This window comes from Notolepis coatsorum (genome assembly GCF_963971535.1).
Source record: "Notolepis coatsorum genome assembly, chromosome: 11".
In the NCBI taxonomy this organism is placed as follows: domain Eukaryota; kingdom Metazoa; phylum Chordata; class Actinopteri; order Aulopiformes; family Paralepididae; genus Notolepis; species Notolepis coatsorum.
This window is the reverse complement of record NC_140175.1, coordinates 41745684-41761038: the sequence shown is the minus strand read 5'-3', so window position 1 is coordinate 41761038 and position 15355 is coordinate 41745684. Positions and strand designations below refer to the sequence as shown.

General features: G+C 47.0%; 1 protein-coding gene across 1 annotated transcript in view; it reads right to left on the bottom strand.

Annotated features, from left to right (window-relative positions):
• The window catches only part of psd3l (pleckstrin and Sec7 domain containing 3, like), a 305351-nt gene extending 291667 nt beyond the window's left edge, over nucleotides 1-13684 (bottom strand). The window contains exon 1 of the mRNA XM_084325309.1: nucleotides 13605-13684. Within this exon, the coding sequence (XP_084181435.1) occupies nucleotides 13605-13607 (3 nt within the window). The 5' untranslated portion in view covers nucleotides 13608-13684. The remainder of the gene's footprint in view (nucleotides 1-13604) is intronic.
• Between the last annotated feature and the right edge of the window lie 1671 nt (nucleotides 13685-15355).

Here is a 15355-nt window from a genome sequence, read left to right as displayed (position 1 = left end):
CTAATTTATAGTTTATAGTTCTTTTTTCAATACGTTGCTGCGAGCTATTATTTGTCAAATGTATTGCCACAACCCATAATAGAACCACAGAATACTAGCATTTCCATAACGCTTTGCTGCCGCCCATTCAGTCCACACTAGTAGCAGCTACAAAGTGCAGTGGTGGGTGCGAGAGCCTGCACCTGTTACAAAACGTATGGCAGTATGGTACGCAGAATCCAGTTTTTTAAGCAGGGAGGAAGGAGCATGCATAGATTACATCGCCATAGTCTAATACAGGCAGAAAGGAACTCTGCACAATTCTCTTCCTGGCTTCAGACGGGAAACATTTCTTTAACCGGAAGAAAAAGCCCAGTTTAGGTCTAAGTTTTCTCAGTAGGTTCCCAATATGAACATCAAAGGCCATCTTTTCATCTAAATATACTTAAAGTATCAAAGTGAAAGTAGTCATTGTGCAAACATATAAAACATGTGCCGACATAACTCTGTACTAACACAACACGAGGTAGGAACCAGGCTGAGGTATGAAACTAAGGTTGTACCTCAAAGTTCAATATTCAAAGTGCAAAACATTTACTGACTTTAACTAAAACTCTTTTAAATGCTCATACGCCGACGTCGTAGAGTCTGACTCTGAGCGAGTGCAGAGCCTTATTTTTTTTTATCTACTTTTTCTCCCATTTTTCAATTTTTTTCTCCCATCCCAATTCCGTATCGTCCAATTCTACCCTCCCCTGTCTTGAATGCTGTTAGGCCATGCCTCCCACAAGCCGGCTGTAATCTGGACGAAGCCATACATTGCACGTGTCCCCTCCGGTACTTGAGGTAGCAGCCGTCGCATCTTTTCACCTGCACAGCGCGATCTTTCAGCGTCGGGGGTCTGCGTTTGGAGGGCACACCGCCCCCGTCGCTTCCTGATTCTACTGTGCAGGCGCACCAACCAACCTATAGGAGTCGCTGTCCACAACGTCCGATCCCCACCCATCAGCTTCCCACCCCCTAATACTGCCAAATGTATTAGTGTGAACGACCAGCCAAGCTGATAGCAATGTGGAGAGCTGGGCTCGAACCCAGTGTCTCCTTCATTGGTGGTGAGCGCCTTGCCCACTGTACCACCTAGCCGCCCCTAGTGCAGAGCCTTCTAAAAGTGCGAGTGCTGCTGCTATACTACCAGACTCCCCGAAGCCCCGCCCAGAGCGGTTGCCAGATTGGGTGGTTTTCCGCATTATTTTGAAGCATGTTTACGGTGTGTTTTAACTGGGTTTTCGGCTGAAAGGCATATGAAATCTGGCATACTTTTGAACGCCGTTATAATAGAGTGCTGAGAATGAACGCACTTTTGAACGCCGTTATACAGCGCTGAGAATGAACGCGTTCTCAATTACGTTCATCTAGCGGAAAAAACATCCGTTCAGTTCACGTTTGCCCAAAATACGAACACGTTCACGAACGATCGTTCATTCCCTTTCTCTTCCGGTGCTGATCCCATTCCGCGATATACAGGCGAACCACTGGGTGACGAACCAATGCAGTTTGGAGCGCTGCCGCTCTCCGACGCCGAGAGGAGGAGGTACGTGGAGCAGAAGCGTTGCTTCCGGTGTGGGCGGACTGGTCGCCTAAATATTAAAGGCAACCAACTTGTGTCTAGCCACGCCCAACTTGCTGCCGCTCCACTCTGCCGCGGAGCTCTGTCGCGGCAGCATTATGTAGCAGTAATCCCCCCTTTTTTAACATCGAAAACTAGCTCAACTGGCAGCGCTGCCTTGCTGTGGATCCTGCAGTCCGTTGGTGACAAGTTTGATTCCCTTCAATTTTTTTTTTAACATGCATTCTTTCGCCGGTTAAGTTTAGGCATGTTAACTTTAAGCATTGTTTCGGAGTTGGTTAAGGTTAAGGTTAGGCATTGTTTTGGAGTTGGTTATGGTTAGAAGGGTTAAGTTTAGGCGCTGTTAAGGAGCTGGTTAAGGTTAGAGTTTGTCTTAGAGAATGGCAATATTCTTTCGGAGTTGGTTATGGTTAAGGTTAAGGTTAGGCATTGTTTCTTAAGGTTAAGGTTAGGCATTGTTTCGGAGTTGGTTAAGGTTAGAAGGGTTAAGTTTAGGCGCTGTTAAGGAGCTGGTTAAGGTTAGAGTTTGTCTTAGAGAATGGCAATAGACAGCCTATTTCCGCGCTGCAGCGCGAGGCAATAGACAGCCTATTTCCGCGCTGCAGCTCTCTCGCGCTGCCACAGTCACAGGGGCGTAGTGGCCAATCAGAGAAACGCTAAACACAAGTTGGTTGCCTAAAATATTCACGCGGACTGGTCACCGCTTCGGCAGTTGTCGAGCTGAGTCGGGAAACAAGAGGGCTCGCTAGGCTCCGGAGAGGCTTTAGCAGGTGGGCTCCTTTCTCCTTTCACCCGGGATTTGCGCAAATTTTTTGAGGTTACTGTGGGTTGTGGGGAGACTTTCAAAAGAACCAGGGCATTGGTGGATTCGGGGGCAGCGGAGAATTTGATTCATGTGGGGTTGGCTGAACAGTGGGGTTTAGCCTTAGATACATTGCAGGTACCTATTCCGGTCCAGGCGTTGGATGGACAGCCACTGGGTGATGGGATCATTACCCAGAGGACGGCGCGATTACACATCCAAGTGGCCGGTGGGGGGTGGGAATGGGTACAGTTTTATGTCATCAGATCTCCCCAGTGTGTTGTTGTTTTGGGTCATCCGTGGTTAGCCGAACGTAATCCTGTCATTAATTGGGCAACGGGTGAACTTTCGGTGGGGAGCGGCGTCGAGTCGTCCCCCGGCGAGGGTTTACCCACCCCTTCTTCCTTTTTGTCTCCCTCTTCTCTCTCCAGGATGGTGGTGAGCGTTGCAGATTCTGTCATACCTCCTAATCCTGATTTAATGGGTGTGCCCGAGATCTATTGGGACCTTGCGGACGTTTTTAGTAAAGCGCGTGCTAAAGCACTACCGCCTCATAGGTCATACGACTGCCCCATTGATCTTCTACCCGGCGCCTCTCCCCGTGGGCGTATGTTCTCCCTCTCTCGCCCTGAGACTGTGTCTATGAACGATTACATTCAGGAGGCATTGCTCGCAGGGCATATCCGCCCGTCCACATCCCCTGCCGGCGCTGGCTTCTTTTTCGTTGCTAAAAAGGATGGGGGTCAGCGACCGTGCATTGATTATAGGGGATTGAACAACGTTTCCGTTAAAAAACGCTATCCCCTACCTCTCATGGACACCGCCTTTGAGTGCTTACAGGGGGCACAGGTCTTCTCTAAACTTGATTTACGTAATGCATACTGTAAGAGCCAATTTACATGGTTGTAGTGCCATATGTTATATTTTATGCATTTGTTTGGATTTATGTATTTATGATGAATTCTGCCTGTAATACATTGTGCCTGCCAGCCTGCCAAATTGAGTTTGTGGCATCAGTTCCCGTTGCTCACCAGTAGGTGACATACGTAGCTACTTAATGAGTAACGGGACTGATGACAGGCAGGTGTGTTTGGTTACCGGTAGAGCCAAACAGTTTTTGACCGTCAGGACGTCAAGTCGTCAAGTCGTCACGTCGACACGGCACGTCGTTTTGTTATCGTTTTGTTTGTAGTGTATAGTGTTTGTTTGTTCTTTTGAAGGTATCGTTGGCATTTGCTTTGTATCACATGCAATTGGTGCATACGTTAATTATGTGGTAAATAAACCCATTTGGGGTACTAGTGGAACGGACCTTGTGGACATTCATTCCTTTCACCAGACGGTATACAACAGCGGCCACAGACGCGTCAACTATAGGTTTTTAGCCGGTAACAGCCTCCTCAAGGGCTTATAGTTTTATTGTTTTTGTTAAGTCAAGTTGGCCCTTATACAAGTCAAAAACTAGTGCTCGTTGAGAACACATGAAGAGCAAGTCAAAAACTCGTGCTCTTTAGTATAAAGGTGGATTGGGAACCACACCAAGAGCAAAGCAAGTCAAAAACTTGCTCATCAGTAAAGTGGATCAGCCAGAACCACAGCAAGACGAGCAAAGTAGGTTTAAGCTTTGCGCAACAAGAAACGTTGAGGACAGCGGGGAGCCATTCAGCCTCGCTTTGATGCGCGCGCGGAGCTGATGCGTTGAGGACTGCGTGGGATTTGCGCAGTTCCAGCTGTTGGATGTCAACATAGCCATGAGCTGAGAAGCGCTGAACGTCAACCTACTCATCAGAGCTCCGACTACAACCAACGGTACCCAACGTCAGCTGCCAACATTTTCCGTGGTAGGCTACAAGCCGAGGTAAGGTAGCGCTACCCCTTTTTTTGGCCATGGTAAATGTGTGCACACAACTCTTACGTTTTGCGAGCATAAAGTCCAATGCATTGGTAGCTGAAAATAGACTGCGCGTACCAGTCTACCGTTAACTTTGATTTGTTTGTGCGCGCCACCGTTGAATCCGTTATGTGCGCCACGCACAACTATCGTTGACTGTTTGAATCCCTTTGTGCGCGCCGGGCATAACGTTATTGCTTCAAGCATTTCACTGCTGATTGTCAACATGAGCGTTGCGGATGACAATCAAGACATTAATAATGAGCAACTCGTCGGTGCAGAGGCGGCTGTGAAAACTGTCACAATGGAAAAAAGGGAAATTAAACTGACCTTAAAGGCTGTAATGGAAAAATTGGGAAAATTGGAAAATAAAAGATCAGATAAATTAAATAAGGCAAAAAAGTTGTACAAAATGATGGAGGTATTTATGCACAATGCTGACGTGACAGGGGTACAAGGTGTATTATGTGAATATGTTAGGCTGTGTGAGACAGCCAAATCGGTACAAAATGAATTTATGAATACGTCAACTATGTCCCCGGACGAAAATGCATTACAAACTGCCTGGTTTGGGTCAAGAATAAACACGTTGGAAAGCTTCCACGTGCATGTTGAGAGTTGGCTGGCACAAAATATGGCAATTACAAATAGCCAGGGTGAAGTGCACTCAGAACCTGTGCACACAGAGGATGTGCACACTGTCTGTGTAGACACAGAGGCTGTGCACACAGAGGATGTGCACACAAGGGAGGTGCACACTGTCAGTGCACCCACAGATGACGTGCGCCCAGACAACATACAAACAGTGGTTGATGATGTGAAACCAAATGACAGTATTTCAAATATCTCCTTTGGACGCTCACAAGGCAGCAGAAAGAGTGGTAGCAGTGCCAGCTCTGAACGCCTCATAGCAGAGGCTAAAAGAGCATCACTGCTGGTGAAAGCAGCGTACTTAAAGGAGAGACAAGCTCTGGAGGATCAAGAGCAAGTGTTAAGGAGGAAAAAGGAGCAGCTTGAAATGGAGGCTGAGTTGGCTGTATCCACTGCCCATTTGGCTGTTCTGCATACTACGTCAGATGCAGGGAGACGGTCACGAACCTCTAGCCAAAGGCATGTGGGAAATCACACCGGACCTCCTCATTCAAGCCATACTGTGCTAAATCCGACAGCACAGCAATTCAGCATTCCTATGCCAGAGCCTGTTGTCAAGCCAAAGGTTAAACCTCACCTCTTCCACATGCCCTCACAAGGTGGAGCTGCTGCACAACCAACCCTCTTCCACTTGCCATCACAAGGTGGAGCTGCTGCACAACCAACCCTCTTTCACATGCCATCACAAGGTGGAGCTGCTGCACAACCACCCCTCTTTCACATGCCATCACAAGGTGGAGCTGCTGCACAACCACCCCTCTTTCACATGCCATCACAAGGTGGAGCTGCTGCACAACCACCCCTCTTTCACATGCCACCACAAAGTAGAGCTGCTGTCCAACCACAATTGTATCAACCTTTTCAAATGCCACCACAAGGTGGAGCTGCTGTGCAACCACAACTGTATCAACCTTGTCAAGTACAACTTCAAGGAGACTTGAGTACAGTCCTGCAACGGCAGAATGAAATCACTAATGCTCTTGTGCAACAACAGCTCACAATGTCTCTACCATCCAGAGACATCCCTGCCTTTGATGGTGACCCGCTTCACTACAGGAGCTTCATAAGATCCTTTGAGCACAATATTGAAGCAAAGGCCAACAAAGCTGATTGTTTATATTTTTTGGAACAGTTCACAAAAGGACAACCACGTGAGCTGGTAAGGAGTTGTCAGCACATGATGCCAGACCGTGGTTATGACATGGCCAAAGGTCTCCTGAAAGAACATTTCGGGAATGAATTTAAGATCGCTACGTCATATATCGAAAAGGCCTTGGCCTGGCCCGCAGTTAAGGCTGAAGATGTAAAGGCACTACAGGACTATTCTCTGTTCCTGCGCAACTGTTGCAACGTGATGACAGAGATGCAACACATGCAGGAGCTTGACATGCCTACCAACATGCGCATGATTATAACCAAGCTGCCCTACCGATTTAGGGAAAGATGGAGGACAACAGCTTATGAGCTACTTGAGCGACGACATCATAGAGCTGTTTTTAATGATCTGGTCACATTCGTGGAACGTCAGGTCAGGATCCTTTCTGACCCACTTTTCGGTGACATCCAGGATAAACCAACCATAAAGGATGGATTGAGCAACAGGAGCAAGTTCCAGCCTCAGTACAAGTTTGGCAGAGCTGAAGGCAACAGCTTTGCTACAACTGTCACACGTCTGGACTCCAAGGACCCAGACTCAGGCTCTGTCCATAGGGGACAGGATAGCGGAGCATATTCAGGCTCTGTCCATAGGGGACATGATTCCAAAGCCAATTCAGGCTCTGTCCATAGAGGACAGGATAGCAGAGCATACTCAGGCTCTGTCCATAGGGGACATGATTTCAAAGTCAATTCAGGCTCTGTCCATAGGGGGCAGGATTTTGAAATGGAGAAATCTGAGTCTTGTGTATGCTGCTTTCAGGATCACTCTCTGTCAGAGTGCCCGCTGCTGAAAGGCAAGAACCACAATGATAAAATTATTTTCATAAAGCAAAATAGGATTTGTTTCGGATGTTTGTGTTCCGGTCACATGAGTGCTGGTTGCGACAAGCGCCTAACCTGCAAGGTTTGTGAGAAAAAACATCCAACCGTACTTCACATTGACAGGCCTTACCTCAGCACATACCAGCAGCCTAATTCATCTGCAAGTGTCACTTCAGCTGTCAAGTCAAGTGTCACTATAGCCACGCAGACGTGTGGTCTTACTGGGGCCGGCGGAGGAAATTGTAAGCTGTCCATTCTGCCAGTCCAAGTCAAGTCCACAAATGGAAAGATACTGCAAACATACGCCTTTCTCGACCCTGGCAGTTCTGCAACATTTTGTTCTGAGCATTTAATGAGTGCATTGGATGTGACTGGACCACAGACTAACTTCCTTCTGCGCACTTTGAGCCAGGAGCAGGTGGTATCAAGTACCTCACTGAAAGGTTTGGAGGTCTCTGGTCTCAATGGGGACACTTTCTATAGCCTCCCAGAAGTCCTTTCACAAAGGAAAATGCCTGTGACAAGTGACAATGTTGTATCACAGGAAGATTTGCTGAAGTGGCCTTACCTGTCCCATGTCCAAATTCCCAGCATAAAGGCAAATGTTGATCTATTGATTGGTACCAATGCTCCCAGGTTATTGGAACCTTGGGAGGTGATCAACGGCCGTGGAAATGGTCCGTATGCTATGAGAACTGTTCTGGGCTGGGTGGTCAACGGGCCCCTGCAAGAAAATAATGGTCCTGAAAATGGGATTTCAGTGGCCACTGTCAATATGATTTCCGTGAGCAGATTGGAAGAGACACTGAGCAACCTGGGAACTTCACTGAACAACCAGATTTCGGTGTGCCATCCCTTGAGTTTCCTTGGCCCAGTTACACTTCCTGCCAAGTCCATGCTGCTCAAACTATGGAGAAGAGTGTGCAGCTGGGATGAAAACATTCCCAATGACATTGAGCGCCAATGGACAAGATGGCGGGAGATTTCATTGACATTTGCAACTCTGCAGCTCCTCTGCAGAGTTTTTAGAGGCCTTCCCAGACGAGAACGGCTTGGGGTGCTCGGTGCTTAAAGGCCAAGACATTGATCTTGGAATGACCATTGACCGGGCTTGGAAGTTTGTTATGCACGAGGCGATAGTCTCAAATATTGATTTGTTTTGTGGTTATATGGCATTGATTTGTTTTGTGGTTATATGGCACACTTTGGCTCTTTTTGTTTTTCATTTTATGTTATAATTGTTATATGTTATGACATTTAACAATTAGAGGCCGGCGTGTAAGAGCCAATTTACATGGTTGTAGTGCCATATGTTATATTTTATGCATTTGTTTGGATTTATGTATTTATGATGAATTCTGCCTGTAATACATTGTGCCTGCCAGCCTGCCAAATTGAGTTTGTGGCATCAGTTCCCGTTGCTCACCAGTAGGTGACATACGTAGCTACTTAATGAGTAACGGGACTGATGACAGGCAGGTGTGTTTGGTTACCGGTAGAGCCAAACAGTTTTTGACCGTCAGGACGTCAAGTCGTCAAGTCGTCACGTCGACACGGCACGTCGTTTTGTTATCGTTTTGTTTGTAGTGTATAGTGTTTGTTTGTTCTTTTGAAGGTATCGTTGGCATTTGCTTTGTATCACATGCAATTGGTGCATACGTTAATTATGTGGTAAATAAACCCATTTGGGGTACTAGTGGAACGGACCTTGTGGACATTCATTCCTTTCACCAGACGGTATACAACAGCGGCCACAGACGCGTCAACTATAGGTTTTTAGCCGGTAACAGCCTCCTCAAGGGCTTATAGTTTTATTGTTTTTGTTAAGTCAAGTTGGCCCTTATACATACAATCTGGTCAGGATTAGAGAAGGGGACGAGTGGAAGACTGCGTTTAATACTCCTAATGGGCATTATGAGTATTTAGTCATGCCCTTTGGTTTGGCTAATGCTCCAGCAGTCTTCCAAGCCCTGGTTAACGACGTGCTGCGCGACTTAATTGGGGTGTCAGTTTTTGTTTACCTAGATGACATCCTGATTTTTTTTCGCGATATGGTGCAACACCAACTGCATGTTCGTGAGGTGCTTCGCCGTCTCCTTGAGCATCAGCTATTTGTTAAGGCAGAGAAGTGTGTGTTTCACGCTGACACCGTTTCCTTCCTGGGCTTTGTGTTGACGAAGGGTGATCTTCGCATGGATCCAGCCAAGGTGAGTGCAGTCTTGGATTGGCCACGGCCTTCGTCGCTCAAGGAGCTGCAACGGTTTTTGGGCTTTGCACATTTTTACAGCCGTTTTATTCGCAATTTTAGCGCCTTAGCCAATCCGTTAACAGCTCTCACTAAGTCCTCTCTCCCTGGCTTTGAATGGTCGCCTAGGGCAGAGTCGGCCTTCTGCGACCTCAAACGTCGATTTACCTCCACCCCTGTACTGATCCGCCACGATGCAGAGGCTCAGTCTATTGTGGAGGTGGATGCCTCTGACATCGCGGTGGGGGGGGTGATCTCTCAGAGATGTTTAAAGGACGGTAAAGTGCATCCTTGCACTTTTTTTTCTCGCCGGCTGTCTTCGGCCGAGCGTAACTACGACGTGGGTAATCGGGAGTTATTGGCAATCAAATTGGCACTACAGGAGTGGAGACATTGGTTGGAGGGGGCGGCACATCCCTTCATTGTTTGGACTGATCATAAGAACTTGGCTTACATTATTCCCAGGTGGGCGTTATTCTTCACTCGATTTTGATTTACCATCTCCTATCGACCCGGTTCCAAAAACGTTAAGCCTGACGCGTTGTTGCGCCAATTTGATCCTCCGGGTCGAGAGAAGAGCCCCCATCCCATTATTCCACAGGCCTTGATTTTAGCACGTGTCTTGGGGCATAGATAAGGTGGTAAGATCGGCTCTGGCACGGGAGCCTGATCCTGGTGGGGGTCCTCCGGCCCGGCAGTAAGTGCCCAAGGCTGCACGCTCACGCCTGCTGCAGTGGGCACATACTTCTTCACTCACCGGCCACCCTGGGGCCACTAGAACCCTGGAGTTTATCCGTAGAAGGTTCTGGTGGTCAACAGTGGAGGGGGATACGCGTTCCTTTGTGGCGGCCTGCCCGGTGTGTGCGTGCAGTAAGACCTCTCGCCGTGCACCAGCAGGTCTCCTCCGTCCTCTTCCTATTCCCAAACGTCCCTGGTCGCACATATCCCTGGATTTTATTTCAGGCCTACCCTTGTCAGATGGGTTCACTGCCATTTTGGTGGTGGTGGACCGTTTCTCCAAGGCGGCTCACTTCATTCCCCTTCCCAAACTTCCCTCGGCCCGAGAGACGGCTGATCTGGTGGTACAGCACGTCTTTCGGGTCCACGGGCTCCCAGTGGATATCATGTCGGACCGGGGTCCTCAGTTCGCCTCCAGGTTCTGGAATGTGTTTGCCACCAGTCTCGGCGCCTCCGTCAGCCTGTCGTCTGGGTTTCACCCGCAGTCGAACGGGCAGACGGAGCACGTCAACCAGGATCTGGAGGGGATCTTGAGGTGTTACGTTGCCGGGTGTCCGGCAACGTGGAGTAGGAGGTTGGCCTGGGCTGAGTACGCGCATAATACCCTCCTCTACCGGTATGTCTCCATTTCAGTGTCAATATGGTTTTCAACCTCCTCTGTTTCCCGAGCAGGAGCAGGAGGCGGAGGTGCCTTCGGTCCAGGCACATGTGGCTCGCTGTCGCCGGATGTGGAATCGGGTTCAAACAGCGCTGCAAAAGGCTTCGGTTAAGGCCCAGCATCAGGCTAACCGCAAGCGTCGTCCGGCTACGGTTTTCCGTCCTGGGCAGCGGGTTTGGCTCTCCACCCGTGATCTCCCTCTCCGGGTGGAGTCCAGGAAGCTGGCTCCTCGCTTCATAGGACCCTTTAGAGTGGTTTGTCGGGTGAACCCTGTGGCTTACAGGTTGCGGCTTCCGAGTTCGATGAGGGTTCATCCGACGTTTCATGTGTCCCTGTTGAAGCTGTTCCTCTCATCGCCCTTGTCCCCGCCTCTGCCCGCGGTTCCTCCGCCCCGGTTGATCGGGGGTCAGCCGGCCTACACAGTGCGGAGGATCCTGGGTTGTAGACGGAGGGGTAGGGGGTTTCAGTTTTTGGTGGATTGGGAGGGGTACAGGGTAGAAGAGCGTTCTTGGGTGCCTCAAAGGGATATTTTGGATCCCAGCCTGATCGTTGATTTCCGGCGGCTGCATCCCGAGGCCCCTAGGTGAACGTCGGGTGCCGTTCGTCGGGGGGAGGTACTGTAACGTTCTGGGTTCTCGGGTCTGGTTGACCTGAGATCCCGGCTACCATCCTGTCACCTGTCACTTTCCTCTCCCTTGATTGTATTATTGGTTGTCACCTGGTATTGGCTGTCATTCTGTAGAACGTGTGGAATGTCTGGTATGTTGCCCTCAAATAACTCCTGTCTTCTCTGTTCCTCGTCGGCTCTTCACACAATCTCCAGAACCAGTATGCGGCGGTACCAAGAGACAAGTGCTGCAGTAACTAGCATTCTCTCCTTTTGTTCTCTGTTGATCAGTACTCCTATTTACCTAAACTGCTCTACGGTTGTTCCTAATAAAGAGGATACCCGAATTGTGAAGAACGAACCTACTCTCCGTATCCTTATTGCCAACCACTATTGGAACTCTACACTCTTACCTGGTGCCATCGTAACAGCTGTCCATTGATCATGCACCTTCACATAGTAGGCATATTAACTGTAGGTCAAACTCCCCAAACAAACAAGCACACCATTGATTTAATTGCCATATAAATCACATACAAAGATATAACTATTACTCCTCTCTGAACATGAATATAAAACAAGAAGGTGATCTATTAACTGTGTAAACCTTATGCAATATTCATCATTGATATTTGAATACTTGAAATCTGTATGAACTGAGTAGTTAGTATCAAATGAAATAAGATGGAACAGCTCCATGCATTCATTGAATAAACAACTATTTGCTCATTACCAGACTAGTATGGTATTGTTTAAATTGTACAGCTTTTTGCACATCTTTGTCAGGGAATTCCAACAATTCTGGACCTGAATGTACCAGTTAATTGTAATAATCTCTCTCTCCTTATGTCTAGTCAAGCCAGGTTGTGGAGGAGAGAGACAGGGATGAACAGGCTACTTTGCCCATCCTGAGCCTGCTATGATGCAGATGTTTTTATATCACCACCCAAAACAAGATTCAGCCAAGAGTGAGTGAGTACACTGGTCCACTTGCACTGGTACACTTGTCCATGGCACTTACTACCCAGCTTTGTAGTGGGGAATAGTACAGTAGGTACAGTATGCATATTTAAGGGGACCGCAAGGATGGTGTACTGGTGGGTGGTGTCCGACCGATTATGGTGGGCCGGTCTGGGCCATAAATGCCAGGGCCGATTTTTGGTCCCAGTCCAGCCCTGCTCTCAAATGTATAATGTATATACTCTGTTCTTAGAAACTGTGTATTAATCAGAGTTTCCAACGCCAGGGTCTATATGACAGGCGTTGTACTCTTTAAACAGTACTGTATATTTGTAGATCTGGTATGTCATAAATGTCTGGATGTAACAGTACTGTCTATCTGTATGTCATCATGTATGAATGTGTTATGATGAATTGAAAATGGGGGACCCAAACAAGACGAGTAAAAGTCTTTCTCTGGTCTGCATCCCCTTAACAAATGTGTATTGAGCCGTACTGTATTGTACCCATTCTGCAATCTGTTAATAAAAATTGCAATCAATCAACACGGCTGTCAGTCCAATGCATAATAGGCAGCCAAGCAAACACTCACCCCGCGATACGCGAGAAGAGTGGGGTGCGTTTTCGTAACGGTGCCCATGGCTTGTAGCGGGTCGTCCCAAACAGTAGGCAATCTGTCTTTGGACACAGAACGGTCTTTGTGGGAAGTCCCTCCGAAGGAAGTGGGGAGGTCAGACAGTCAAAGCAATGGACATTGATAGACAAGACGTTTGTGTGCCCTGCTGTGTGGGCTGCTGAATACACTGGCTCTGCAACAAACATACTTGATAATGTGTTATTGTAGGCATATTTATACTGTATGTAATTGGGTTAAAATTAAACAATACTAACTGTTCAGGTGATTATCATCACTTCATCAGCTTTCCTTTCAATGCATTGATGCAGATTTGCGGAGTTATGTGGCATTTTATTGACGACAGAGAGCATGTGCAATTGGCCAGTAGCCTAAAATTATGACACTAATATTCTGCTTCAGATATTAATGAAAGTGTACTCTATCTAAAATAAATCATTTAAAAAGTTGGAATGAACATGGACTTTTATTTCGTTTTAAAATGTGTACCAGAAATGATATACCTGAAACTGAAATCAAAAGTTGAGATTTCTGATATGAAAATCTAGTTCTTATTTTAAATGAGTCCTTAATGTTGATTATATTCATCTCATATCCTCTGGAAGTCATGCTTGTCAGCTACATACAGCACTACAGTAGGCTACTCTTCTTAATTCATAAAGTATAGAAATCACATTTGTGGAATTTCCCCCCACTAACTATAAGTAAAAAAAAAAAAAAAAAAAAAACATCGCTCATCATAGTCTACTGATGTCATTTGGACACCGCGGTACCTTCTGCATGACTCTTTCCTCTTTTTCCACACCGAAACTGTGGTCAGTGGCCAACTTACCATGCTAGTCGGTCCTTCAGAGAAACCCAACTGTTTCCCAGTAAATGTGTGAGCTGTAGAAGAACCATCTCTAAATAGTAATCCACAGTCTTCGGTTTATGAATCATGCCGCACGAAAGAGTCGTTTGCTAACTTTTCAATTCCACGTGTATGTGTGCGACTCTGCGAGAGAAATAAATAACGCGCGTCGCGTATTGCCGCTGGTGGACTTTAATTGCTCCAAGCGCACTGGGGTCCCCGCTATTTCTGGTGCTTGCTGGTAGTGGTAGCCTACAGTCGCCCCGTGTTCCCCAAATCGAGATTTCTAGCTTCCTTACAGCGGGGCACTCTCTTAACAGAGACCCGCTTAATATCGCAGGTTGTCCAATGTGGACTTTTTTGGGTGGGGGAGCTATGGAAACATCCAAGAATCTGCACCCACATAAAGGGTATAGTTCAATTAGATATGTAATATGAGGGATTTATTCACAGTTCACACCATACATTAATATCAAGCAACATTTACTTTGTGTTCAATTCCACAATTAAGATATAATTAATATTTAGCTTTTTGATGCGCAAAATAGAACAATCATCTATATGCCTGAAACAAAAATTATTCAGTTTTGCATACAGTAGCCTACAACAACGTTTCCTCTTCCTTGACGTCCATTGTTAACTGACACAATGTTTACTTAACTGTGACTGAGGCTGAGCCAGTGAACCAGATGATTGTGATGAGAGGGATGGGACATGTTTCTAGCTGATTGACCAGGCAAATACACTGTTTGTTGCCTTTAGAGACGTTTGACACTCATAAAGCAGTGGAGCATCCATTCATTTTCACTCACACACGCACACACACACACACACACACACACACACACACACACACACACACACACACACACACACACACACACACGCGCACACAATGAGGAGACCGTTTTGCTCAGCCCAGTGTTACTTTGAATAGAATGATAACACACTAACTTGCCATGCAAATGAAGGGTGACAAGTGTGACAGAAAAAACTTTGACTACATAGAATTATGTGATGTAGAGCTCTGGTAGAGAGAGCTGTTTTCAATTGAGTATTTTCCTATCATCTAATCCAGGCTTTACTAAACTTTTCAAGTCAGGCTGGAGACCCAAATAAGAAACATATCACAGACATACAGTATTACTAATGTCGTCATGTATAGACCCACCAGAGGAAGGCCTGGCTGCGACCCATTCTGGGTCCTGGCACATAGTTTAAGAAACTATAGAGGGACGTAGTGTAGGTAGAGCTGTTTTCAATTGACTCCTATCGTCTCTAATCCAGAGTCTGTGGTCTGATGTCAGAAGAGCACAATGCGTTGATTGTTGAAAGAGGAAATTATGTTACGTTGCCTCGTTGGCACCAGTCACACACTGCATGATGCATCTGGAGAGAACAGAAAGACCCGCTCTGCTCACAACTAATGGTACAGAAAGACCAGCTCTGCTCACAACTAATGGTACAGAAAGACCAGCTCTGCTCACAACTAATGGTACAGAAAGACTCAATCTGCCAGCAGGTTTTTAAACTGGAGACTATTTTGCATTGACATGCAATGTCTTATGTAGTGTGTGTGTGTGTGTGTGTGTGTGTGTGTGTGTGTGTGTGTGTGTGTGTGTGTGTGTGTGTGTGTGCAGGGGCGGACCTAGCACATTTGGCGCCCTAGGCGAGGTTCACCACTGTCTATTCTCATTGTCAATTGAGACCATAAACCGTCCCTTCAAAATGGC